Source organism: Pelobates fuscus, chromosome 1, assembly GCF_036172605.1.
Source record: "Pelobates fuscus isolate aPelFus1 chromosome 1, aPelFus1.pri, whole genome shotgun sequence".
Lineage (NCBI taxonomy): Eukaryota > Metazoa > Chordata > Amphibia > Anura > Pelobatidae > Pelobates > Pelobates fuscus.
Window position 1 is genome coordinate 298946827 of NC_086317.1, and position 26106 is coordinate 298972932.

A 26106-nucleotide genomic window follows, 5' to 3' on the forward strand; every position below is an offset into this window, starting at 1 on the left:
AACCAAATCACGAACTAAGCAAAATATGCGATGACAAAACATTAGCAGTAAAAAAAAAAAATGAATTAATATTTTTGTATTAAATGTATTTTAACTGTTCCTCCTGTTTTCCTTCTCTTTTTTTGCACTTTCTGTTTATCTGATATTGTTATCAAACTGGGTTTTTGGTACAGAAATGCTGACAAATCAATATTTGGCCAAAAGTTTTCAGTCTCCAAAATTTTTTTTTCTCTGCACTCGTCAAATGTATCCTTTCTTCCCCCTGTGTTCCCACATATTACTACTGTAAGCACCAAAACAACTTTAGCTTGATTAAGCAGTTTTGGTGTATATATCATGTCCCTGTAGTCTTTCTGATTGATTATTTACCATTCAGGAGTTTAACCCCTTGAGGACGCTAGACGGTTCAGGACCGTCATCGTCATTTTTCCCTTGCCGACCGACGACGGTCCTGAACCGTCCTAAATTTAAAATTTACTTACCCGATCACCGTCGTTCCCCCGGCGGCGATCGGCGGTGCTCCCGGTGTGGGGAGACTGCCTGCAGCCCAGACAGTCTCCCCATGGCGGTTTAGGACCCCTGGGGCCATGTGATCGCCCAACAGGGCGACCACATGGTCACAATAGGTGTCCTAATCTCTGCCTGCAGGGGGACTGTCTGTGCTGACAGGCAGTCTCCCTGCAACTGTAAAATAAAAAAAACATTTAAAGTGAAAGTTAATAAAAAAATATATATTATTATATATGTGTATATATATGATATATAGACATATATTATACCTATATAATATATGTCTATATATCATATATATAATGTCATGCTAAGTGTATTTTTATATTAATATGTACATATATTAATATAAAAATACACTTATAATTAATTTACACACTTATATATATAAAATATATTTAATAACTATATATATTGTATATATATATTATTATAAAATACGAATAATAAATAATTTAAATTAAATTAAAAAAATTAAAAATAATAATACAAATTAAAAAAATATATATATCTATACGAAATTTTATTCTAACTGTATTTTGATATTAATATAAATATTTATATCAAAATACACTTAGAATGAAATTGTATATATATCTATGTATATATAAATAAATAAAAAGAATGCGAACTATTCATATGTCCATATACAAAATTACATAAATAATTATATAAATATACACGTAGACTTCAAATATATAAATATGCATATATATTTAAATTCTACGTGCGTATTTATGTAATATTTTTACATAATTAAGTTATTTTATTGATTGCAATTTAAGGGACCTGCCTGCCAACCCAGGCCGAAAGTCCAGAGAATTTAATTTGCTATCACTGTATTTTACCCTGTAACGTTCTACGACACCCTAAAATCTGTACATGGGGGGTACTGTTTTACTCGGGAGACTTCGCTGAACACAAATATTAGTGATTCAAAACAGTAAAACATATCACAGCGATGATATTGTCAGTGAAAGTGACTTTTTTTGCATTTTTCACACACAAACAGCACTTTTACTGATGATATAATTGTTGTGATACATTTTCCAGTTTTGAAACACTAATATTTGTGTTCAGAAAAGTCTCCTGAGTAGAACAGGACCCCCCATGTACAGGTTTTATAGCGTTTCTGAAAGTTACAGGGTCAAATATATGGGTCAAATATTTTTACATTGAAAATGGCCAGGTTGGTTACGTTGCCTTTGAGAGCGTATGGTAGCCCAGGAATGAGAATTACCCCCATGGTGGCATACCATTTGCAAAAGAAGACACCCCATTTGCAATACCTTGGGTTATGTCCAGTCTTTTTTAGTAACCACTTAGTCACAAACACTGGCCAAAATTAGCGTTCAATTTAGTTTTTTACTTTTTTCACACACAAACAAATATGAACGCTAACTTTGGCCAGTGTTTGCGACTAAGTGGCTACTAAAAAAGTCTGGACATACCCCATATTGAATACCCTGGGTTGTCTACTTTTAAAAAAATATGTACATGTGGGGTGTTATTTAGCAATTTATGACAGATAATAGTGTTACAATGTCACTATTGATACATTTTAAAAATGTATGTTTTGAAACCGCAATATCCTACTTGTACTTATAGCCCTATAACATGCAAAAAAATAGCAAAAAACATGTAAACACTGGGTATTTTTGAACTCAGGACAACATTTTGAATCTATTTAGCAGTTTTTTTCATTCGCTTTTGTAGATGAGTAAAAGATTTTTCACATAAAATTAAAAAAACGTGTATTTTTTCAATTTTTCATCATATTTTTTCATTTTTTTTAAATTAAATTACATGAGATTATATAAATAATGGTATGTAAAGAAAGCCCCTTTTGTCCTGAAAAAAACAATATATAATTTGTATGGGAACAGTAAATGAGAGAGCGGAAAATTACAGCTAAACACAAACACCACAAAAGTGTCAAAAAGATGCCTGGTCGCAAATGTACAACATCGCAAAAAAAGTCCGGTCCTTAAGGGGTTAATCGTTTTTGTTTTGTTTATGCAGCCCTTGCCACACCTCCTCTGGATGTGACTGCCATTTCCTGCATGAAAACGATTAATTTTCAATCAGATCTTGTTAGTTTGTATTTTCTGCCCTGGTAGGCTGTTAGCAGAGCAGGAAATACAACATTCTAAATAAAACAGACTGGTCAATAAAGGAAGTGTGTAGGGAGACTAGGATGTGTTAACAAAGAGATTTAACTCCTAATGTCAGATAATTGATCAATTTGACTGCACGTGTGTGATCTATGCACAAAAAAACACTTAATTAAGCTAAATTTGTTTTTGTGCTGATAATGTCCCTTTAACGTGTCATTGTTTTTAGCATGTTCTGTTTATTAGTGGTATGCGTCACAGTCACAGTTCAAGATGTCAAAACCCAGGTCACAATAGTTTATTTTATTTAGGTCAAGCAAATAACTATTTTAGTGTACGTTAGCACGAGTTCAAAAGAATTTGTTTCTACAAAGACAGTGTAGAAAAAACTTGCTGTTTAATACAAAGTAACAGTTAATGCCAAATTTCAGTTATAAAACATTGCCTGGGGATTGTACTTTTATTATTGCAAGCAGTTTCAGTGAGCAGTAGAGATGAATGGAAAATTCCATTTCTATTTTGCATAAAGTTTTACTTGCGAACTGCATATTTTGCTTTCTTCAGCTGTATATCCCTGTAAAAGTTCAGTGAGCAAATTTTCATGTGAAATATTATTTATATTACTAAAATTTAATTTTGCTTTTGAGAATTCCACTTTGGCAATAGGTGGCAATGTATTTATATTTTACAATAAAACTGAATATCAGTTTGTTTTATTAATAATAGCAATTTTTTTATTGGATGCAATCCACCAACCAACACATTTTAGGTGCCTTTGGATGAGATGTGAAAGATGCTAATCATTGCATATTTCAGTTTTAATAAACATTTAGCTTTTTATAATAAGCAGTCATACCGGGATAGCTTCCTTCCTGAAAAGGAATGCCTTCATGAAAGAGAATGAGTAATATTTTTTACAATTTTAAGAAAAGCATCCTGTCTGATACTCTACCAGTGATGTGCAGAAAAGGTACCCAAATACCAGTGTAACATGTAGTTAATGGGGCTGAACTTTGGGTTTTTTGGAATGTTCTTAGCCAATATACTATGGAACATTTATATGTTAATTTAACTTGGGCAATTTTCACTTTTTAATCATAAAATCCATATTTTTGCAATAATATATTACAATATAATGGTGAAAATATGGAATTTATATTTACACAACAACAGACAAGGTTTCGCATCCATCAGGCTTTTCTCAAGATTAGGCATGTGTTGGTGTGAGTAAGATTACCATATTTACACCCTTGACTGCTGTTTTCTAATGTGATTTACTATACTGGTTGTGGTTCTTTGGATGTCTGTGCACCAGGTGTTTTTGCAAGGCTATGTGTGCCTTCTGGATATTTTTCTTTGTATTTTTTTTAATAAATTTGTAATAAAAGTCGTTGTAGGTGCATTACTCATTGAATAGCCCTTAAGTGCTAGACTTCTTTAGATGTTTCAAGTACTAACAACACTTGGTTTATTTAACACAAAAAAACAAAAGTCTGGGATGGTATGCATGATAATTTATTGTGCTACTTACCTTTCGTTTTGACTCTGAAGTATATCCATCAACATAATATATAGGACCATATTGCCCAAATGATGAGTCATTATGGGACTGTTCACAACTGACATTTCAGGGGTGGCACTGTTTACTGTGACATAACAGTCACTGATTGTTCCAACCACCCTTTAAAATATGGAGAAGTGCGAGGCAGAGCTGAGGCCGAGAAGACAACATTGCCATTCCTGATGCATTCGTGTCCATGTCCATGTCCCTAGTTGGATTTGTTCCTCCCCATCGTGTGCAAAAAAAATAAATACGATTTTTACATACCTTTTTTTCCAGCACTGATGCGCCATCCCTAAATGCCTCATGACCTCCTCCACAATTGTCCAATTCAGTGTTCTTCATAGAGGAGCATTGGGAACATGATGCACATAGGAAATCAATGCTTGCCTGTGGGACATCCGCATCACATGGCCATGCTCGGTCAGTGCCATGGAAGTGACTTAGTGGCTGTTAGTATGGCAGTATGGCAGCCATTAGAGGTGGACTTAAACCTGAAATGTAAACATTGTATTTTCTAAAAACCTGCACTGATGAAAAAGTTAAGAATTAGAAGCACTGCACACAGACCACTTCACTGATATGAAGTAGCATGGGTGTTTTTAGTTATCCTTTAACAATATCACTACTTACCAGTAGAGTTACAGCTTTCTTTGTTGAACTATGATGAAACAGGTTCACATATAGAGTGATGCCTAACTTGGCATCAAATCCTGATGCAAGTACAGGTGTGACAGATAATAAATCTTAGCAAAGAGATAGCTTGTTATATGCATGAAAGGGCACTTTAACTCTAATGCTGCTGAGACTGTTATATCAACATGTGCTAAAAGAAATAGATGTCTCTGTAAGTGGGATACTAGAGGACTAAAGTGGGACAGATCCCGTAAAAGGTGTTGTGTATTTGTGGGTAGGCTGACCGTGATGTTATATGTGTTTGTAGAGGGGACTGTTTATGGTGTAGTGTATGTGGTCTTTTTGTGGTGTACTATGTGTGGTTTAGGGTTGTAGTGTGTGTCTAGGGGCTGTAGAAATTGTGTGTGTAGGGACTGAAGTGTTTGTACAGAAGATGTAACATGTATCCCCAAAGGTGGTGCAGATCAGATTATCTATGCCCTATCTCCCCACGGCATCAGGGTGTGGTGGTGTGGTGAGGGTATCTTAGATCTCCCTGCCTACTCATGAAGGGACCCCACTAGCCCATGAAGAGACAGATGTACCTCTTTGGGCCAACATTACTCTGCAAAAAGGAGTTGATTTCAATGTTTTTTTGCTTTTTAGATCTCACAAATGCATATTTGTTTTCTTCTTGACTTCAACAAATAATAATTATGATGACGAAAAGATAAAAAAAGTTTAATCATTACTAATCTACAATCCAAACTTACTCGGACTATAAAGGCTAGCCCAAAAAAAATTAATACACACACTGAACGACTTTGTACAGAATTGCCTACTTTTTAAAGTTTGGAATGAAAATAATTTTTGAAGTATGCTTCACAGATGAACCAGGGATTAAGTAGAGAATACTGAGTTATTAATAATACACTACGCTTTTATAGCAAAAGAAGTACTGATATGCAGAAGCCTTGCCAAATTATCTTTGTTTCACTATGTTACTCCACAAAAGCTGCAATATAACATTGTTCCTAAGAGTGATGGTCCAAGTTAATTAGTATGAATATTAAATTTTCATGATAATTTAATTGCTAATTATTATGGTTTACATTTTGTTTCCTCGCTCAATGGTATAACCTTGAAAATAAATGAAACGATATATTTTATAATCTTTCCCTTTCAACTGTTTATACAAGATGGAAAATTCAATTCACATATTTATCTTCAGAAATGAAGCCCAATCCTGTGCAGATCTATTGTAACTCTAAGATATTGCCTTAAAAGAAGGTAAAAATAATTATGTTTAACCTTAGCTTGTTCTTTATGCAATTAAAATTCCTTTTAAAATGACAAAAATAAAATAAAATCAAAATTCTAGAGCCATCAGTAATCCTGAATTGAGACAGTCTCCTCTCTCCAGCTGCTGTATCTCTTCTGAGATTATTAGTTATTATGATCTCTAGTCCAATCTAATGCTTATAATAAAGATGCATTTGGTACCTGCAGGGTGATTGTGACAATTTAAGGGGGTGAATGAAACTGGGTGGGGGGGGGAGGGGGGTGGGGTGAGAGTGGAACAGTAGGAGGAGGGAGTGTGATAAGGTGATGATATAGTTACCTGTTCTCAGGTAGCCAGCTTTTATTTTTAATAACTAATGAAAGGAGATGAGTGGCACTTACATTGACTTAAACTAAATATACTCCATAGCATGCAAAATAAAATATGTTCCAGAGCAGAGAGATATTATTGTGGTACAAAGACAAGGTGGGAGTCTTTAAGCTACAACATTTACTTTTCCAACTGTAAACTGATATACTGGATTATGTTTTTATTTGTATTTATTTTTTATTCTGCACATTTTCTGTTGGCTTGAATATTATAATTTTTTTTGTTATACTATGCAATAGTAGTGCCAGACATTTAAAAAATAAAATGGAAAATAATGCTTAAAACTTCTAATTATATTAAAATTTAATCTGTTGCATAGCTAAAGTGGGGAGTGATAGTTTTGGATGACATTATTTGAAGAGTTCCTCTTTTACAAAACATTAACAGAGTGATCTACCATGTCTGAGAGAGAAAACCAAGCAGAATTTTATCATTTTATGCATTCTTCTGTATCTCGAAAAGCACAAGTACAAGACAGAAAGCTTTAAGAACATGTTTCTGCTACTATGGCAACACACCTTTCCAGCCTATCACTGTTCTCTCCCTGGTTTATATGAATTATTCAGGCCAGTGAATATATGAATGGGGTAAACTCTGATGTGATTCAAAACTAATAGAGATATAAACATGTTATATTCAGAAAAGCATTTGGAACATTGCATTAAAGGACATGATGACTATGACTTGTTTAAAAACATGTAAACTGCTGAATTTTTAAAAGAGCGCAATGTGCTGGGGATGCCTGTTTTTAGTACGCTGTTAGCTTATATTATTGTATTTTTCCTTGAAGCTTAGCAAGAGATAGCTGTGGGGAAATTTGCTGCTATAATGTATAACAATGATTACATAAATCTTTAATTTTAGTTTATTTTTTAAACTAGGAAATTATATCATCATGATCCTAGTTGCATCCAGTAGACAAGACATTTCAGACCAAACTGACAGCAACAATGCAATGCAAAAAATAAACAAACAAACAAACAGATGGATACACATACACAGATACATACACTGACACACATGTAGACACATAGATACGCACACTGACATACATGCAAATATACACAGACACAAATGCACACACTGGCACACATGTAGATACATATACAGACTGATAAAACCACTGACACACATGTAGATGCATAGATATAGAAACTGACAAGGGGCGGACTGATAGAGTCCTGGGCCCTCAGGAAAAATTAGGACCTGGGCCCCCTGCAGACATATATATATATATATATATATATATATATATATATATATATATATATATATATATATATATATATATATATATATTGTTGTTGTTGATGAACCTTGTATTTGCATGTAAAATTAATGTATGTTTCTGTGTATATTTACTGTAAGTGAATATATGTATGTCTTTGTGTGACGTGTTAGGATATTAGGATTCAAAATATATTTGATGCATGTAAAGTGAATGTATGTTTCTTTGTATACTTACTGTAAGTCGTGTTAGGATATTAGGATTCAAAATAGTTTCCCTTTAAAGGGACACTCCAGGCACCCAGACCACTTCTGCCCATTGGAGTGGTCTGGGTGCCAACTCCCACTACTCTTAACCCTGCAAGTGTAATTATTGCAGTTTCTTATAAACTGCAATAATTACATTGCAGGGTTAACTCCAGCCACTAGACAGCCACTAGAGGGCACTTCCTGCATCATAGCACAGAAAACCTGTGCTAGAGTGTCGCTGGACGTCCTCACGCTGTGTGAGGACCTCCAGCGTCGCTCGATTCCCCATAGGAAAGCATTAAAAAGCATTTTCAATGCTTTCCTATGGGGAGCTCTAATGCTCATACGCGGCATTGCCGCGCATGCACATTATGTCTCCCCGGACGGTAGGCGGGATCAGTCTCGCCCACCGACTGACGTAATGCAGAGGTGGAGGAAGAAGCAGCGACGTGTGACATGTCGCTGCCTCTGGTAAGTGACTGAAGGGGTTTTCACCCCATCAGCAACCGGGGATTGGGAGGTGGGAGGGAGAGGGGACCTGCAGTGCCAGGAAAAAGGATTGCTTTCCTGGCACTGGAGTTTCCCTTTAAGTAGATAAAAACAGGGGGGTGGGGGTGCTGTAGTGAGTTCAGGGGACATGGGGACTGCCATGGGGGAAGAAGAATAAAGGCTTAAGTGGCTTCTGGGGCATAGAGCTGTAGTGGTTATAGGGACTGTAGTGTTGGGCAAAGGCTGTATTGGGTATAGAGGCTATAGTGGGGGCAGTGAGTAATAGGGGCTATAGTGGGGGTAAGGGGAAATAGGGACTATAGAGGGGACAGGGGCAACAGAAGCTACAGTGGGTGCAGGGGAGTGATAGGGGCTTTGATGGTTGCAGGGGAGGCATATGGACTGTGGTTGTTTCAGGGGGATAGGGGCTGTAGTACATGCAGACAGCAATAAAGGCAGTAGTGGGTGCAGGGAAAAAGGGCAGTAGTAGGCATAGGAGCTTTCATGGAAATATGGTTTTAGTGGATGCAGGTGTTTAGGGGCTGTAGAAGTCTGAGGTGGTTGCAGCGAGTATAGGGGCTGTAGTTGGTATATCAGCTGTAGTGGGTGCAGGGGTTCTAGCGGTTTTATGGGGTATAAGGGCTGTGGTGGGTACATGGTATATGGATACTGTAGTGGGTATAGGGGCTATAAGAGGTGTAGTGGGATATAAGGGCTGTAAGGAATATATGGGCTGTAGTTTGTGCATGCGGTAAAGAGGCTGTAGTGGGTAAAGGGTCTGCAGGGGGTAATAAAAACTGTAGTGGTCATAGCGACTGCAGGGGTTGTAGGGACTGTAGTGGGTTTAGGGGCTTCATGAGGTATTTAAACTGAGTTGGGTATGGGGCTGTAGGGGTAAGAGGGGCTCTAGTGGATATAGGGATGTGGTGGGTGTAGTGGGTATAGGGGCTGTAGTGGGTAGAAGGTAGAGGGGCTGCTGGGGGTACAGGAGAAGCAGGGGAAAGAGGGGCAGCAGGGAGTATCGGGGTAGAAGGGAGTAGAGGGCAGCAGGGGTAGGGGACAGCAGGGGGTCTGCTGGGGCTAGAGGGGCAGCAGGGAGTAGGGGGCAAAGGGGGCCAACATGAAGTAGAGGGGCAGCAGAGGGTAGAGGGGCTGCTGGGGGTAGATGAGTAGCAGGAGCTAGAGGGGCAGCAGGGAGTAGGGGGCAAAGAGGGAGTGGAGGGTATAGGGGCTGTAGGGGTAGGGGCTGTGGTGAGTATAGGGGTTGTAGTGGGAAGAAGGTAGAGGGGCTGTAGGGGGTTGAGGAGTAGCAGGTGGTAGAGGGGCAGTAGGGAGTAGGGGGCAGCAGAAGGTAGAGGGGCAGAAGGGAAGCATGGAGTAAGGGGGCAGCAGAGGGTAGAGCCGAAGGCAGAGGGTAGAGGGGATGTAGGGGTAGGGGCTGTGGTGGGTATAGGGGTTGTAGTAGGTAGAAGGTAGAGAGGCTGCAGGGGTAAGGGCTGTAGTAGGTAGAAGGTAGAGGGGCTGTAGGGGTAGGGGCTGTGGTGGGTGTAGGGGTTGTAGTGAGTAAAAGGAAAAGGGGCTGCTGGGGGAAGAGGGGCAAAAGGGCTGCAGTGGATAGAGGTGCTATACATGTTGGAGAGGCTGGGGGGGGGGCATTATATACATTTTTTATTAAAAAATAAAACTATTGATTCCCCCCTCCCTAAGCCTTACCTTTGGCCAAAGGGAGGAAATCCTTCTCCCAGCCAGCACTGGAGCATCCTGTCTCTCCCTGAAGTGCTGCCTCTAACACAGATCAGGCAGCTCCGCACGGCTCCCTGACCTTTTGACACATGATGTAATTTCCTCTATAAGGAGCCGAACGGAGCTGCCTTATCTGTGTTACAGACAGCTCTCCTGCTCTGCTCATCAGTCAGGCACAGTGAGAGACAGCCTAGTGGGTCTTTGTGAGGGCCCCAATTAGCTGTCTCTCACTGTGCCTGGTCGAACATATGGAAAATGTATTTGGTAACCGGGGCGTGCCCCTGACTGACTGCAGGCTGGCTGGGGATATGTTTAACTCCCCAGCCCAGCTGTTGCTTTCATGCACGGTGGGCGGGCCTCCTAGAGCCTCGGACCCTCGGTCCATGACCGATATGCCTGAGTACTCTGTCCGCCGCTGAAACTGACATATATGCAGTACAGATACACACACTGACACATATGCAGACACAAGATACACACAATGATACACATACAGACACACATGTTGGTCAAAACTGTCACATTTTCACCACCCTCTTGTTTCCTGTCTCTCGGGTGTAGGAGGGTGGCTTCTGTGATGTTAAGTGGCATCTTCTAGCTGAGGTTGTTGGGAGTCAGAGGCTGGCTCCCCCAGTTTGCACCCCCTCCTCTTTTCTTCTCACATGCTGATCAGAGTCTGTAGGTGGAATGATGTGACAGGCTCTCACTTCGACCCAGTGCTGCCAATATGAAAGATACCTCAGCGCATGATTGGGTCACTGATGACATATCTCCAACTAGTTAAATCTGAGATTTAAAAGAGTTAAGACATGAAACAGTAACTATTTCAAATGCCACCATTAAAATGACTATATATAATTGTTGTTATTATTATTATTATTTTATATGTAAAACTGACAGATTATGTTGTCACAGAAAGACTTCGAAAGACATTTCATGAAAGAAATTCATGAAAACAACTTTTAATCATGTCATTTTCTGAAAATGCAGGATTTGTTGCTTTAATACTGTCAGTACATAATATATAGTTGAGAAGTGCGTAATTCAGATATAGTAAAATACTTTCTTGTTCTGTTCAGTTCTAGACAGTTTACCTCCTACACAGTACAAGGAGAAAATGAGCACTATCCTTCTGTGGATCCAGCAGTCTGAAACCAAACTTGCTATACCTCAGGTTACTGTTACCGAATGTGAAATCATGGAACAAAGACTCAGGGAGCTAAAGGTATGTAATGTGTCAAACAGTGTGAGCAATGTAATAAATGCAGCTATTTAGCAATTCTCCAGTGCTGTGGATGAATTAAAAGGTTGTGCACATCCTGCTTCTCAATATGGAAACAGTGATGATTCCTTACATTTTCTATTTTCCTGAGGATCCGTTTTCTACAACCTCCAGTTAACTTAAACAGCATTCAAAGCTTTAGGGATATCTGGTCCATATGTGCAAATTTAATGAGTATTGACTTATGAGTTATTAGATGTATATTTCAATATCCCTGTACCTTTACCCCAAACCTTTACCTTATTTATTGAATTTAATTGATGCCTGTAATTTAGATTGGGTTATTGATAGCAAAGGTTTAATTTAAGCAGGGCCTTCTTCATCTTTTGTCTCTGCTAATATTTTGTATGTCAATTACTTATTGTCCCTAATGTCAATGTCAATTATCCGAACTCTAGAATTGTAAAGTGCTGGGGAATATGTTAGCACTATATAAATTATATTAAAAATAATAAATCCAGGGATTTCAAACTGCCTCGTAAGTTGACCTGTGCTCCAATATAGCCTCATGGCATGGGCCAGTTCATCATAGCTTATGTTAGTAGCTAAGAGGGCACGATTAAGAGGAGGACAATAGGAAAATCTTTATTTAAGGCATGGGGGCTGCAGTCTGGCACACAGCAGAGAGAACCAGTGAATCAGAACACATTGTTTTTGAAACCTGCCAGTCACCTGAGCAGGAATGCTGGCGATACTCTGGTTTATACATGACATAACAATATCAGCCAATTATATTCATGTCTATGCTGCTCCTATTTTAAATTTCTTCTGGACCTAAAAATAAAGTTGGATTTGCCAATATCCATACACAGACAATACTAAATAATAATAAATGTGATACAGTTAATTGAAACTCATTTAATGTAGCAGGTTTTGGGCAGTTTGATATCTCCTCTAATTTTACAGATCTCCTCTAATTTATCAAATGGATGGTATGCCTAACAGCAATGTGAGGTATCATCTAAGTTCTGATAAAAACAGGTGGATTTTTTTTTATCAATTAATTTACAAATACAACACAGATAGTTATGAATTTCAGTTTAAGACAATAATATCTTGTGTGTGGAGAATCTGCTAAGCAGACGGTCACCATTGCACCATACACAACCATGAACAAGGTACATGGTTGATCACTGAATGTTTTAGATGTCTACATCTATATCTTCTAAAAATAAATCCCTGCAATTGTGGTTGCAGCTCTGTACTATGTTACATACAGGTCTTTTTCAACACTCTAGTCCTTGAGTCTATCGTACATCCTATCATAAAGCCAATCAGTGAAAGAATACATATAAAAAAGCAAATTACTGGTAACAAGTTTGGGACATATACTGCTTAGAGCCCATTGAAAATTCTATTAAATATGATAGAAAGGCCCTCACTTGCAACAAAATCCATGTTTTGTACCATGACAATATTGTTTGTATCCTTTCAACTGCAGGAAATGTTGACATCAGAATTTACATTTTGTGGAAAAAATGTTTAGTTGTTTTCTATGCGTATTAATAGACTACAAGGGAATTCAACATTTGGCATTCCAGGTGTTGAGGACTACATCTCCCAGTTAGTTATTGCAGCCATAATACTGGCAAAGCATCAGGAGAGATGTAGTCCACAACATCTGAAGTGCCTGCCTATCCCAGGGCTTATAATATAAATAATATAATAATAATAATAATAATATAATAATAATAATATAAAGGGAAATAATCATTGTCAGATTTATACAAATATACAGTGCATTCAGAAAGTATTCAGACCACTTTCATTTATTTATGTTGCAGCCTTATGATACAGTTATTTAAATATTTTTTTACACTTAATACCTTTTAATGACAAAGCAAAAAACACATTTTGACATTATTGCAAGATTATTAAACAGAAAAAAAAACTGAACAATCACATTGACATAAGCATTCAGATCACTAACTCATTATTTAGCTGAATCACCTTTGGCAGTGATTACTGCCTCACATTTTTGGGGTATGATGCATATCAAGCTTTGCACACCTGGATTTGCATAATTTCTGCTATTAGTCTCAGCAGATCCTTAGGTTGGATGGGGATCGTCGGTGGATCTCCAAATTAGGTCTCTGCTTTTTCTGCTTTCACCTTTCCTTTAAACATGCTACCACCACCACCCTGCTTCACATTGTGCAGGTGATTAGTGATGCCTGGTTTTCTCCAGAAATGACCCTCTGAAATGAGGCCAAAGATTTCCATCTTTAATTTAATTAGACTAGAAAATCTTTTTTCTCACAATCGGACAGTCTTTTAGATGCTTTATTTGCTCGCTTTGTCTGCCACAGGCTGATTTCTTAAAATCATTGTTTGTCTCCCACAAGAAATGTTTTTCAATGAACTGTAAATCAGTGGATAAAAAAAAAAAAAGAATCAATATATAGTATTATGTGATTTAATGCTTGCCTTGTTGTTGAGCATCCATTGCATCCATAGCACAGCACTTTTCTGATGTATCTATATAATCACAATAATAAATGATGTGCCATTTATTGCTTGAGTGGCTTCAGCTTGCAATTTTGTAGTCTTTTTCTAGCTGTCTGTCTATCTATCTATCTATCTATCTACAAAGATAACAACAAATGTTTGTAAACCCCTTTGGAATTATCTGTAAAACTGCATAAATTTGACCTATAGTGTGATCTAGAATTTGACCTAGAATGTGATCAAAGTCCTTATAAATATATAATGAAAGGTTTAAGGTAAAATATACTCCCCCCTGTGGTCAATTACCCAATCTGCAGGAGGTGATCACAGTGACAGGCAGTCACTGTGATCACTGATCCTGTGTGTCAGCCAGTGATGTGAAATCACTGGCTGACACTGCCCCTCTCCTGTGAAAAAAATAAAATATTATTTAAAAAAATAAATAAAAAAATTACAGTTACAAATAAAATATACTTAGATCATATATATTATATATATATGATCTAAGTATATATACACACATACACACACACACACATTTACACATACATGAAGTGTATTTAAATATTAATATATATATATATATATATATATTAATATCAAATTACACGTAGACTGATACTGATTAAATATATATATATATATATATATATATATATATATATAATTATTGTTATATATATTTATATATAATATAAAAAATATGTAAATACGTAAAAAAAATCAAATAAAAAAAATATTTAAAAATAAATAATTAAAAAATATATAGATGTGTGTTATTTCGTTCTAACTGTATTGTGATATTAATATATATATATATTTATATCAAAATACACGTAGAACAAAATAATATATATATCTATATACATAAATATATACGTATATATCACTATATATATACCTATATATAAATAAAAATATTTATATATATGTATACGTATATATACACATATGTATATATACATATATTAATTCTACACATATATTTATGTAATAATTTTACATAATTAGGTATCCTAATTAATTACAATTAGCGGGACCTGCCTGACAACCCATGCCGAAAGTATAGGGAATTTAATTTGCTAGCACTATATTTAACCCTATAACTTTCCAAGACACCATAAAACCTGTACATGGGGGGTACTGTTTTACTCGGGAGACTTCGCTGAACACAGATATTAGTGTTTCAAAACAGTAAAATGTATTACAACAATGATATCACCAGTAAATTGACGTTTTCTGCATTTTTCACGCACAAACAGCACTTACACGGACGCTATTATTGCTGCAATACTTTTTACTGTTTTGAAATACAAATATTTGTGTTGAGCGAAGTCTCCCGAGTACAACAGTACCCCACATGTACAGGTTTTATGGTGTTTTCAAAAGTTACAGCGTCAAATATAAGGCTTGTGTTTCATTTTTTTCACATTAAAATTCGCCAGATTGCTTACGTTGCCTTTGTGACCCTATGGTAGCCCAAGAATGAAAATTACCCCTATGATGGCATACCATTTGCAATAGTAGACAACCCAAGGTATTGCAAATGGGGTATGTCCAAACTTTTTTAGTAGCCACTTAGTCACAAACACTGGCCAAAATTGGTGTTTTTTGCATTTTTCACACACAAACAAATACTAACGCTAACTTTGGCCAGTGTTTGTGACCAAATGGCTACTAAAAAAGACTGGACATACCCCATTTGCAATACCTTGGGTTGTCTACTATTGAAAATGGTATGCCATTATGGGTGTCAATTTAATTCCTGGGCTACTATACAGTCTCAAAGGCAACGTAACCAATCTGGCGAATTTCAATTTCAAATGTACCACGCTATATTTGACCCTGTAACTTCCCAAAACACCATAAAACCTGTACATAGGGGGTACTGTTTTACACGTGAGACATCGCTGAATACAAATATGTGTATTGTATTGCAGTAAAAGCAAACAGTATTTTGACATCCACAGTTAAAATGTCACATAGAACTAAAAAAACTTAAAAAATTATTTTTTTCTCCCATTTTTTTATATTTTTTTATATTAAATTATGTTCCATACCTAAATATTTGATGTTAAATGAAAGCCCTGTTTCCCCTGAATAAAATGATATATAATAAGGGGGGATGCATTTAATATGAAAGAGGTGAATTACGGTTGGACATACATATAGCGCAAATGCCAGGTTTTGTTTACGTTTTGTTCTGTTCACAACTTGTACATTTGGCTGCGGTCTTAAGGGGTTAAAAGAGATATTCAATGACCTCATTGACAATGCTCATAACTCTGGAAAAAGTTATTTTTGCCGCAGTTGGACACATGGTATACTAATGGAGAGAAATAAGTATCTTTATTACCTTTCCCATGAGTGGTCATCCAAATTAAAATCTGAATGATGAACAATGTGTCATCAATTCAAAAAAGACAATAACAGTTAGGAATATAACAGACTTTATTAAATAGAGTAATTTTTATTATATATGCAAAAATACTGGCACTAACCCCCCAAAAATGTTATATATTCCACAGAACTAACCAGGATGCTTCCCAGCACAAACAATATAAAGTAAATAATTTCCAGAAAATAAATGTGTATTCACAAACTCAAAAAATTAATCAACGTTTCAACCCTCATGGGTATTTATCAAGAAACTGGTGTTTTATTATTGAATAATCATAGTGTCCAATAAAATCAGATCAACGTTTCAGTCCCTAACAGGATCAAGGAACCACTTTGGACAGACAGACACAAATAATTTCACACACATTCACATACTGACACGGGCACGCATATATGCATGCACATATACCAGCAAACACACTGATGTACAGAGACACACAATGACAGATTCCCTGGTGGTCCAGTGGAATCTGCCCTCTAGTAGACCCCACAGACTCCTTCTGGTCCCTGACTTTCAAAGAGCTGTTCTCAGCCAGAGGGCAGCATACAAACTAAGCAGCACAGCGCCATAGAGGGAGATCTCTAGATCTCCCTACCATCTTGTGTTGAATGGGGGGCTTCAATGATGTAGATGAGTTTAACTAGAAACAAGAAAAAAAAACTCACATAGGGTAATATTGTACAAAGAACACCTATGAAAATAAAGTATATAATGCACTCACGATGGAAATAAAATATTCCGACTTGTCTCCCTTATAAAATGTGGAGAGATAATGAGACAAAGTAGTACAATATTGTATATCACTATAAAATGTAATAAAGCAAATGTACTTACAAACTTCAAGATAAAACAGGCGTATAACCACTCCCAGTGATGAAATCTCTGAGCTAAATCACCAAGAAAGCAAAGTAGAGTGCAGCACAACACAGGCAAAATATAGTGAAGCAAGCAAAAATACATAGAAAATAAACATTAATAAATAACAGTAAAAAAGTCTCAATTCATTTTGTCCAAGTAATAGATTTTCCAGGGGTATGTAAGCTAAGTAGAAGATGCCCCTTACATATGATATCCTCATAAAGTTTTACCTTTAGCATTCACTGTCTTTTTCTTTATTAATTGCGTAACTCAAGACAGTATCTTGATGTGTGTTTCACTGTGGAACATAGATCCATTCCCTCTGGCCACAACATCATATTCATCACCACCCAAGGTTTATGGATGCTGACACTGTATGGACCTAACTGGCACTAAAAATGAGACACATGGATGGTATGCGTTCCAAACTGAGACGGGGGGATATAATAGAAATCTAAATACCCACTCCTTTACTGAGAAGGGATAAATATTCATATACAAATATATATATATACATGAAAAATAGTTAAATGTTATAGACGAGTCCTTTAACAAGAGATTCTTACAGAAAAAATATTAAGATTGAAAAATTAAGAATAAAATTCAAAATGAGTAATGAATATAAAATTGTATATAATTAATGTAAAATGTATGTATTTAACCATTATTATTTTTATTCTCTTTCAGGCCTTACAAAGTTCCCTGCAGGACCATCAGGCTGACATTAATTATCTCAGTAAAACTGCAGAGGAGTTATCCAGTAAAGCACCTGTCAATGTTAAGCAAAAATACTGTTCTGAAATCGAATTTGCCCAGACACGCTGGAAGACATTATCAAACCAGCTTGTTGAACAATGCCAAAAACTAGAAGAGTTACTTAGCAAAGTTAAACAGTTCCAGGTATGTGTATATGTTTCATCTATGTTTATTGCTGTTTTAATGCATATGGGAACATTGGGTACCATACTTCAATCTATGGTTGGTAAATTAATGGAAGCTTATTTCAATCAGTTTTATTAACTGCTAAACATGTAGTATGTATTTCATATATTTTATAAAAAATCTGAATGTAATCTATTTTGTCCACAGCCTTGCTGTTACGACATAGCCATAATGTCCCAGAAGGTGTATGGTTTTAAACTTTATGAATATGTATGCAGGCATCATACAGTTTTTATTTCAGCACATTGAATATATGAGTAAAATCTGAAGCACTAATCAGACCCAAAATAGACACGGTTGTCACTATAACCAGTTCATCTTATTGGATTGGGTATAGTGCTTGAAGTCTCCTGGCGCTGTCCCTTTACTCAGTAATAGCAATGTCAAGCAGTTTAACACTAATTAAGAGTCCACCCACAGCTCGGCCCCTACTGGAGGTATAGCTAAGGCAGAGATTACTAACATCATAGTCATATTAGTTAATAACATTAATGGGTGCTCTGATTGGCTAAAAGCAGTCAGCTGGCACTCTTGGCCAATCACAGACACTCACTGATTCTCAGGCTAATGCTGTCTCATTAGCCCAAGCAGCACAGAAAGGATGAGCTGCTGAGGACTCTGTTTTAGCATTAAAACATTTATGAGGAGAAGCGTTTAAAGTACCTATAGTGTAACTCTGTGACTCTGGTTTAGCATTTAGCAGGAACTCCAGACACTATAACCATGTCAATAAGGAGAAGCAGTTAAAGTGCCTACAGTGTCCCTTTAAAAGTTACTTGGCACTGCAAGGGCCCATGACACACTCACCAGGGGGGAGTTTCTACTCACTAGGGTTAAATGTCAATGGAAAGTGTAACATTTAAGCCCTAAACATAGTATTCCAATAGGACATGCAATGAAAGCTTCTCTGTAATCTACTCTGTTTTCTCCAGAACCCTGCACAAATATTGCCCTTTCTCTCATGGGAGCAGGCCATTTTCTTTAAGTCATGCTGAAAAGCCTTTGTTCACATTTTCACTAGAGTTTGGATTAAGTTTCTCTTTGGGCTAATAAGCTGTGGAGATCCAGCTACACCCACAAATTTAACTCTCAGACTAAGCAAGTTTTGAGGAAAACTCAGCAGCCTTATTCTCATTTATTCTCATTTTCTCATGGCCCTTCCTCTGACCTGCTACATTTGCCATAATTTTTACATATCCAGGCTCACTCAGTTTTTTTGCCCATCATAATTATAGGTTGGGCCTTATGAGTTGCTTGGATATAGGCTGTGTAGGATATAACTGGGAATTTTTCTCCACATCGCTGCAAATAACCGAGACAAGATTATAAACTGATCATTAGCCTACATTTTACAGTGTAAGGACACCAGTAAAAGGGTATGGATAGAAGCTGCAGTTGAAAACATGGATCAGAAGTCCATGACAGATAAGGACCTTCTATTTCTTTAATTAGTTAATATATCTCTTGCTATAGCCAATCTCTACCATCTCTACCTCTACCTATAATGGCAGAATTTGCCAGTAGAAACAGAGTAGCTGGTTTTGTTTGATGGAATGGCTCTACTTTTTCAAATAATGTTATTCTATAAACTATAATTCTACAGGCATACCCCACTTTTAAGTACACAATGGGAGCAGAGCTTGCATGTTAAACGAAAATGTACTTAAAGTGAAGAAATACCTTTTTTCACTTCCCAATGCATGTACTGCATTGCAATAGTAATTTACAGGCATAACTGATACTGCAACTGCAGATTTCCAGTGATTTTATTTCCAGTGATTTATTTAGTGATTTCCAGTGGGCTTTTATTCAGTTAAAACAAACAGTAAAAAAAAAAAAAAATTCTCATTCCAGATTGTACCATTTATCTTTAATGTTTTACTCATCTGACAACCTTAAACTGGGAGAAAAAGTAAAATAAACCTGCCCACTGGGCCATTTTCTGCCAATACAGTGCCAATTTATATTTGTTAGCAGTTTAGTTGCACACTTTGTTTAGAAACACCTCTTCATCACTTTAAGCATTTATGGTTTAACTTTGAATCCTCAGAATTGTGGCTAATGCAGCTAAGCTGCAAAGTCATAGTTATGGAAAATGGCAGGGTAAACCCTTTCACTGGATGGCAGCCGATTGCAGAATATGGACAATATAGGGGCAGAAAAAAGAAAGAATATATATATATGTTCAGCTAGGAGTAGGCATTATAACTTTGAGATGATTAACTTGTGCCATGGCAGAAGGTGTGAAAAGTTCTTGCCCCAATGACACTGAACTGAGCTGCTCCGGGCGAGAATACCTTCCATTTCCTGTTCACTTGCGGACAGAAGAGGCGCGGGAATGTTTGTACTCGCGAGGCACCTTTACGTACACTCGCATGTATGTCTGTACTCGCGAGTGTGCTTACAGTGAGTGTATGTAAAGCGGGATATGCCTGTACTGCTGTGGAAGGGACAAGCCACACATCAAGAATGCCTGTACCAGTGGACTTTGTCATTTGTGGAAAATACAGGTGGCACCAGATAGCATTTTTACACATTGGTGCTGCAGTTGCAGTCAAGTCTTCTTAACTCTTTATTGTAAAGTTAGAGTAGTCAGGTTATAGTAATGTGTAAGCAATGCATCATGTAGAAGCATAGTATCCTTAGCACCCTAGACAAATGCTGCTCTCTTAAATGTGGTCCTACAACTGATTACATTAGTTTGAAGATTGAGGAAAGATGCTTGCGTGGATGGATAGATAGAATAAAAAAGGATTAAAAGTAACACATTTTTTGGTAGTCTACTAGAACATAATTTTAAGATTTTATTTTAATGCATATGGACAATTGCATTCTTATTTTCTTCCATTTATATATATAATCAAGAAATATGTATTTTTTTGTATAGTCCTCATGTGTAATCAATATAGAAGCACAGTATCCCTGGTTCCTGATATTCCTCATATAATGTTTTCCACTTCTCTAATCCTCTGCTGGTCTTCGATTCAGCTACAGCATACAGTGATGCTAGCCCTCTGGAACCTTGTAAAATTCCCCAATATAGTGGACAAGACCAGTCGTATTGGTTAAAACAAGAGAACTATTAATTTCAGAGAAAAACACAATAATTTATGGGAATGCAGAACAGGTCACAGAGAAAGAACTACAAAGCAACAAATTGATTCCTTACACTAGTTACCACCTCCTCCTCTGCTAACACACCATGACAACAAAAGCTTATCTTGGTTGGACCCCCTGTCCCTTCAGTGCAATCTCTGGTTACATCAACACACCCCTTTGCTGTAGTAGATAGACTTGATGGCTTCCACAGGAGGTGGTCACTCACAGTGCAGCATTTAACGTGATTAACACACAGAATACATTTCACACCTAACTATACTTTGCAGTCTATAGAGCAGCTGCCCCACCTTTGTTGACCCACAGCCGCAAATACCGGACACACACACTGCTCTATGTAGAATACAGGCACACACACTGAATGCTGTATAATACAGGTATACAATACACAGATGCCTGTTAGATATAGATACCTAGGTACATGGAAAACAGTCACAAACATTGTGCCACAAGCTTGTGGCTTGCGCCAAACAAATCACGCCATCCAGGGAATGCTTGTATTGTGGTTTACAACAGGGGTGGTCAGTGATTATGGGGTGTTAACAAGGGGGATCACACAGAGTCTGTTCAGTAACTGAACAGAAGGGAACAATTCCATTTGAATGCAGGGAAACATTAGACGATACAAAGTATAATTAAGGGAACACGTACGAGGAGTCCCATCTCCCGTGACTCATCTCCCCCCTTTTTGTAGAGGGTGGCCAGGGGTTGCTCTAACGGGTAACCCCGTGGACGACTGTAGCAGTGGGGTTATACATCTCCTTGCCGGGACAATCGATCGGCATTGCGGTTGTCTGTGACCAGGCCCATAGTCTGTGGGCAGGAGGCTAGCTGTTATGCCTCTCCAGCATTCTGTAGCATGGGAGCTTCCATGACATATTCGCTGCTGTCTGGAGTTGACACATAGTCTGTTTGGGAAATGCCCGCAACAGCACTTGTCCTCAGCCAGCCCCTACAGTCCTGGGGGTCCACTGTGACTGGACAAGTGGGTGGGTCCATGTGGGCATGGTACTCCGTCACAATATGTCTATGTATTTTCTTTGTATGATTGTCTTTTTATCCACATGAGTATGCCTGTGTGCACATCTGTGCAAAAGTGTGCCTGTACATGAGCATTTCTGTGTATTGTTCTGTCTGTGCATGAAAGTTTAAATGTGCCTTTTTTCAATAAGCCTTCTTTATATGCCTGCATAGGATTATATGTGCAGGAATGTGTCTGTACTTCTTATGTCTTTGTGAATGAGTGCATTTGTATGCATGTCTCTTTGTGAATGTTTTTCTGGGTAAGTTGAATGAATGTGCTAGGACATTTATGGTTGCATGTTTGCAAGGATGTTTGTGTATGTGCATGTGTGTATCGTTCTTTGCTTGATTGTGTCTTTGTATGTTTTCCCATGCAGTAATGCGTTTGTAGTTTTGTCATTATTTGTGTCTATTTTTGTGCCTCTGTGCATGAATGTGTATGTTTGTGCATGTGTGCTCATGCCTGTCTGTGTGTCTCTTTATTTCTGTCTTTGACTTTGTATTAGTGTCTGTTTCTATCTGCAGACCTAAACTTATTTTTTTCTATAAGTTCTTGAATGTGTCGATGTGTTGGTGCATAAGAGGTTCTTTGCATGTCTCTTTGTCCAGTCCACAGTGGATCTTTGAAAAAGCATGCAGAAAAATCCCAAGTTCCAGATATATTTTAAGATGATTGCGAGCAACTCTTGGAATATCAAACTGTAGATACTTCAGGGTAAAGTCAAGTAGGAGTGCGTGTTTTCCATTGAGCTCAAATCCCAGGTACTTATGGTTCCTAGCAAACCCCTAGCTGTAGGGAAATATACTGTCTCTAGTTACTGTGCATTTCTTTAATAGATTACACTGAAACCCATGCCATTTTGAAGGAATAAGTGCCTAATGTAAGAAATAATAGGGGAAATTATTACTATTATTAAGGGCTATTTTTTAACACAGGTAAGTTCTTCAAGATCAGTCTAGACAAGTCTGAAAAAAAGAATCATGAAGTTGACATAAGTATAATCATAAAGTTTTCTTCACAAACTGAGGGTGACGTATCTGTGAATTAAAGAGCACAAACTCTCAAAATAAGGTACACTAGATTATTCATGATTTGAAATGAACACGTGCAACTGACAAAGCAGATAGAGCAACAAGGTTTATTAAAGATAAATGGTCCACTCACACAAGTAAAATGATGATCTAGCTTATCACAATGTCAGACAAAACCATGGTTTTTGCTCATCTGCTTCTATTCCAGTGGCCCAACACTACAGCCTAGTGTTAGCCTAGTGTCTGCATTTAAATGATTTGATGATCTAACATAAAAATACGTATTACGTAGAATGCTAGTATGGACAACTTTCAACTCTTATGTAGTATATTTGTTTTATTGAAGAAAAGGTAGCTAATTTGTTGATCTCCCACAGTTCTTAGTATTTGCCATTCTTATTCATTAGCAAATATTTTGCTGATGACAACCATTGTTTTTTAACAGTAAGATATACTCAGTTGTGAGTATCCAGGGTTCATTTACTGAGCATTATTACAAGCTTATACATCCATCTATAAAGTATCAGACGTCATTGAGCTGTTAATAATCTGACTTCACTGATGTGATGCAGAGATGGTTTTCCAAAGATTTAGCAAAACCAATACAAATCGACTAAATCACCAAGCTATTGACTTTGCGGTGAGCTAGATCAGCCATTTACTTTTTATGAGCATTCAACTGTTTTCTAATTTCACTTTATTAAACCCTATGGCACTATCTGCATTTGTCTTTGCACTTTTTCACTTCAGATTGCTCATGACCTATGTGTGGAATAGGTCCAGCATTATCAGAAGATGGTAGCAGCATGACCAATTGGAATGAATATCACTGATATTACTTCTGCTGCTTCACTAACTGACTTCCCAGCTTATACTAACCAGACTTGGCAAGTACTCCTTTCTACTGATCCTTCTAGCTGTCACTAACTTTCTTGGTTGATCATCTTATTATCTTCTCTGACAACACTTGACTAGTGCATTGCTTTATATACTTCTTGCAATGGACACATACAATGTTTTGTTTCACGTTCATATGTCTGCATTATTAACCATGGGACTTATACTAATCAGGATATTTTTCAAGTACATATTTCTTAGTCAGTTAGGTTCTAGAATCTTTTTTATAAAGCTGCATTATCTTAACCTAGAACGTATGCTATAATAAGCACCGTTTTACCATACCAAAAAGATTATTGTATTCTGTTTATAATTAGTAATAATGGGGCAGTCATCACTTTGTAAAACATTCAAATATTTACATATTGCTTCCATTGTGTACCAATGAATTATTATGATGAATAATGTTGTTACAGTTAAGATTATTGTATAAAATATCTTAAGCACTTTGTTACTTTAATGTTTTGTTTGTGTATGGAAGTATGGCATTCTCCATTTAACCCTTTAAGGACCAAACTTCTAGAATAAAAGGGAATCATGACATGTCACACATGTCATGTGTCCTTAAGGGGTTAAATATAAAGGTGTCTATGCACAGATTTAATATAATCCACCGTTACTTTTGTGATATCTATTTAGTGTCACTTATGTATACAGTAAACTTTTTGGCATTATTTCATGTGTGCTGTTAGTTTCTTTATAAGATGGAGAATTTTTAGTTGATGTCGTTTTAAAAGTTGAATAAATACTATGATGCTGTAAAATTGGCTCAAAGGAGGTATGAAAAGTTAAAGTATTACTGCCTCTGTAAGTGCATTCAATCAGTCTTGACTTTTGTGTAAAATTGCTTTATAGGAATGGATAGTGACAATAATGTACAGTTACGCAATGGTAAATCACACATTTAAGGTCACAGACAATTTACATATTGACTATACTTTTTTCCAAATGCCAACCATTCCTCTTTAAGTTAACTCTGACATTCTTGTTAAATACTACATCACTGCTCTTTCTTCAATTGTCACAGTTATTATGTCATTAAATCTCCATTCAGCACTTCAAATTTCTAAATTAACTTTCTCTGTTAAAGAAGAAAATCTCTTGAAGATCTCTAGAGAACGTGCTTCATGGGTGCACAGTATGTGCATTTTAAGTTCTCAGAATTCCATTCTATTTAGTTCTTTCAATTATCCTGAACTCTGACCACATTTATACTCTGTGGTATATTCACTAGTCAGTGAGTCAAGGTGAGTTTACAAACAACCTGAAGAATTTAGGGCACATTAATTAAACTGGAAAAAGTACCACTATTAGACAAGTTAACTTTTGTAAACAGCTGATTAATTCCTAGACATGTCATGATTCATGTTTTTTGGGGGGCTACAAAATGTTTTATCCATAAAATTAAACCATCCTTCATTTCATTCCATACCATCTTTTTTTTTATTTTTTATTTTTTTTAGCATGATAGTATTGTTTGCATGCTTGTATTTCAACATGAAACAATATAGTGTGCTATATGTTCAGTTCTAACTGGATCTTATATTCAGTGAAGATTCAATATACACAATAAAATCAGTCAATTGAAATTCATTATTAGGCTGGGACACAGCAGTGTAAGCAGTACAGACAAGGCGCTTACGTGTTTCAAGCCTTAGAGGCACTTAATCAGAGATCAATTGAAATTCAACCAATACATTTGTTTGTATTCCATGTTGTTAGAATATGCCAGTGGCAAAGCAATTGTGACCTTGAGAACCTATCACATATTTGTCATTTTATTTTACCATGCATATCGTAATGATGTTTTCTAAAATGTAGTCTTACGATTTCTGACATTAGTTTGAAGATTGTTGCATGGATGGATGGATGGAAATAAAAAGGATTTGCATTAATTAATGACTCCAACCACCATGACCACTTCAG

The 26106-nt window shown here is 36.8% G+C and overlaps 1 protein-coding gene across 1 annotated transcript in view; it reads left to right on the plus strand.

Moving 5' to 3' along the window:
* Positions 1 to 26106, plus strand: part of DMD (dystrophin) — a 2317639-nt gene that overhangs the window by 942889 nt on the left and 1348644 nt on the right. The window contains exons 22-23 of the mRNA XM_063457949.1: positions 11260 to 11405; positions 17857 to 18069. Of these exons, the coding sequence (XP_063314019.1) occupies positions 11260 to 11405; positions 17857 to 18069 (359 nt within the window). The remainder of the gene's footprint in view (positions 1 to 11259; positions 11406 to 17856; positions 18070 to 26106) is intronic.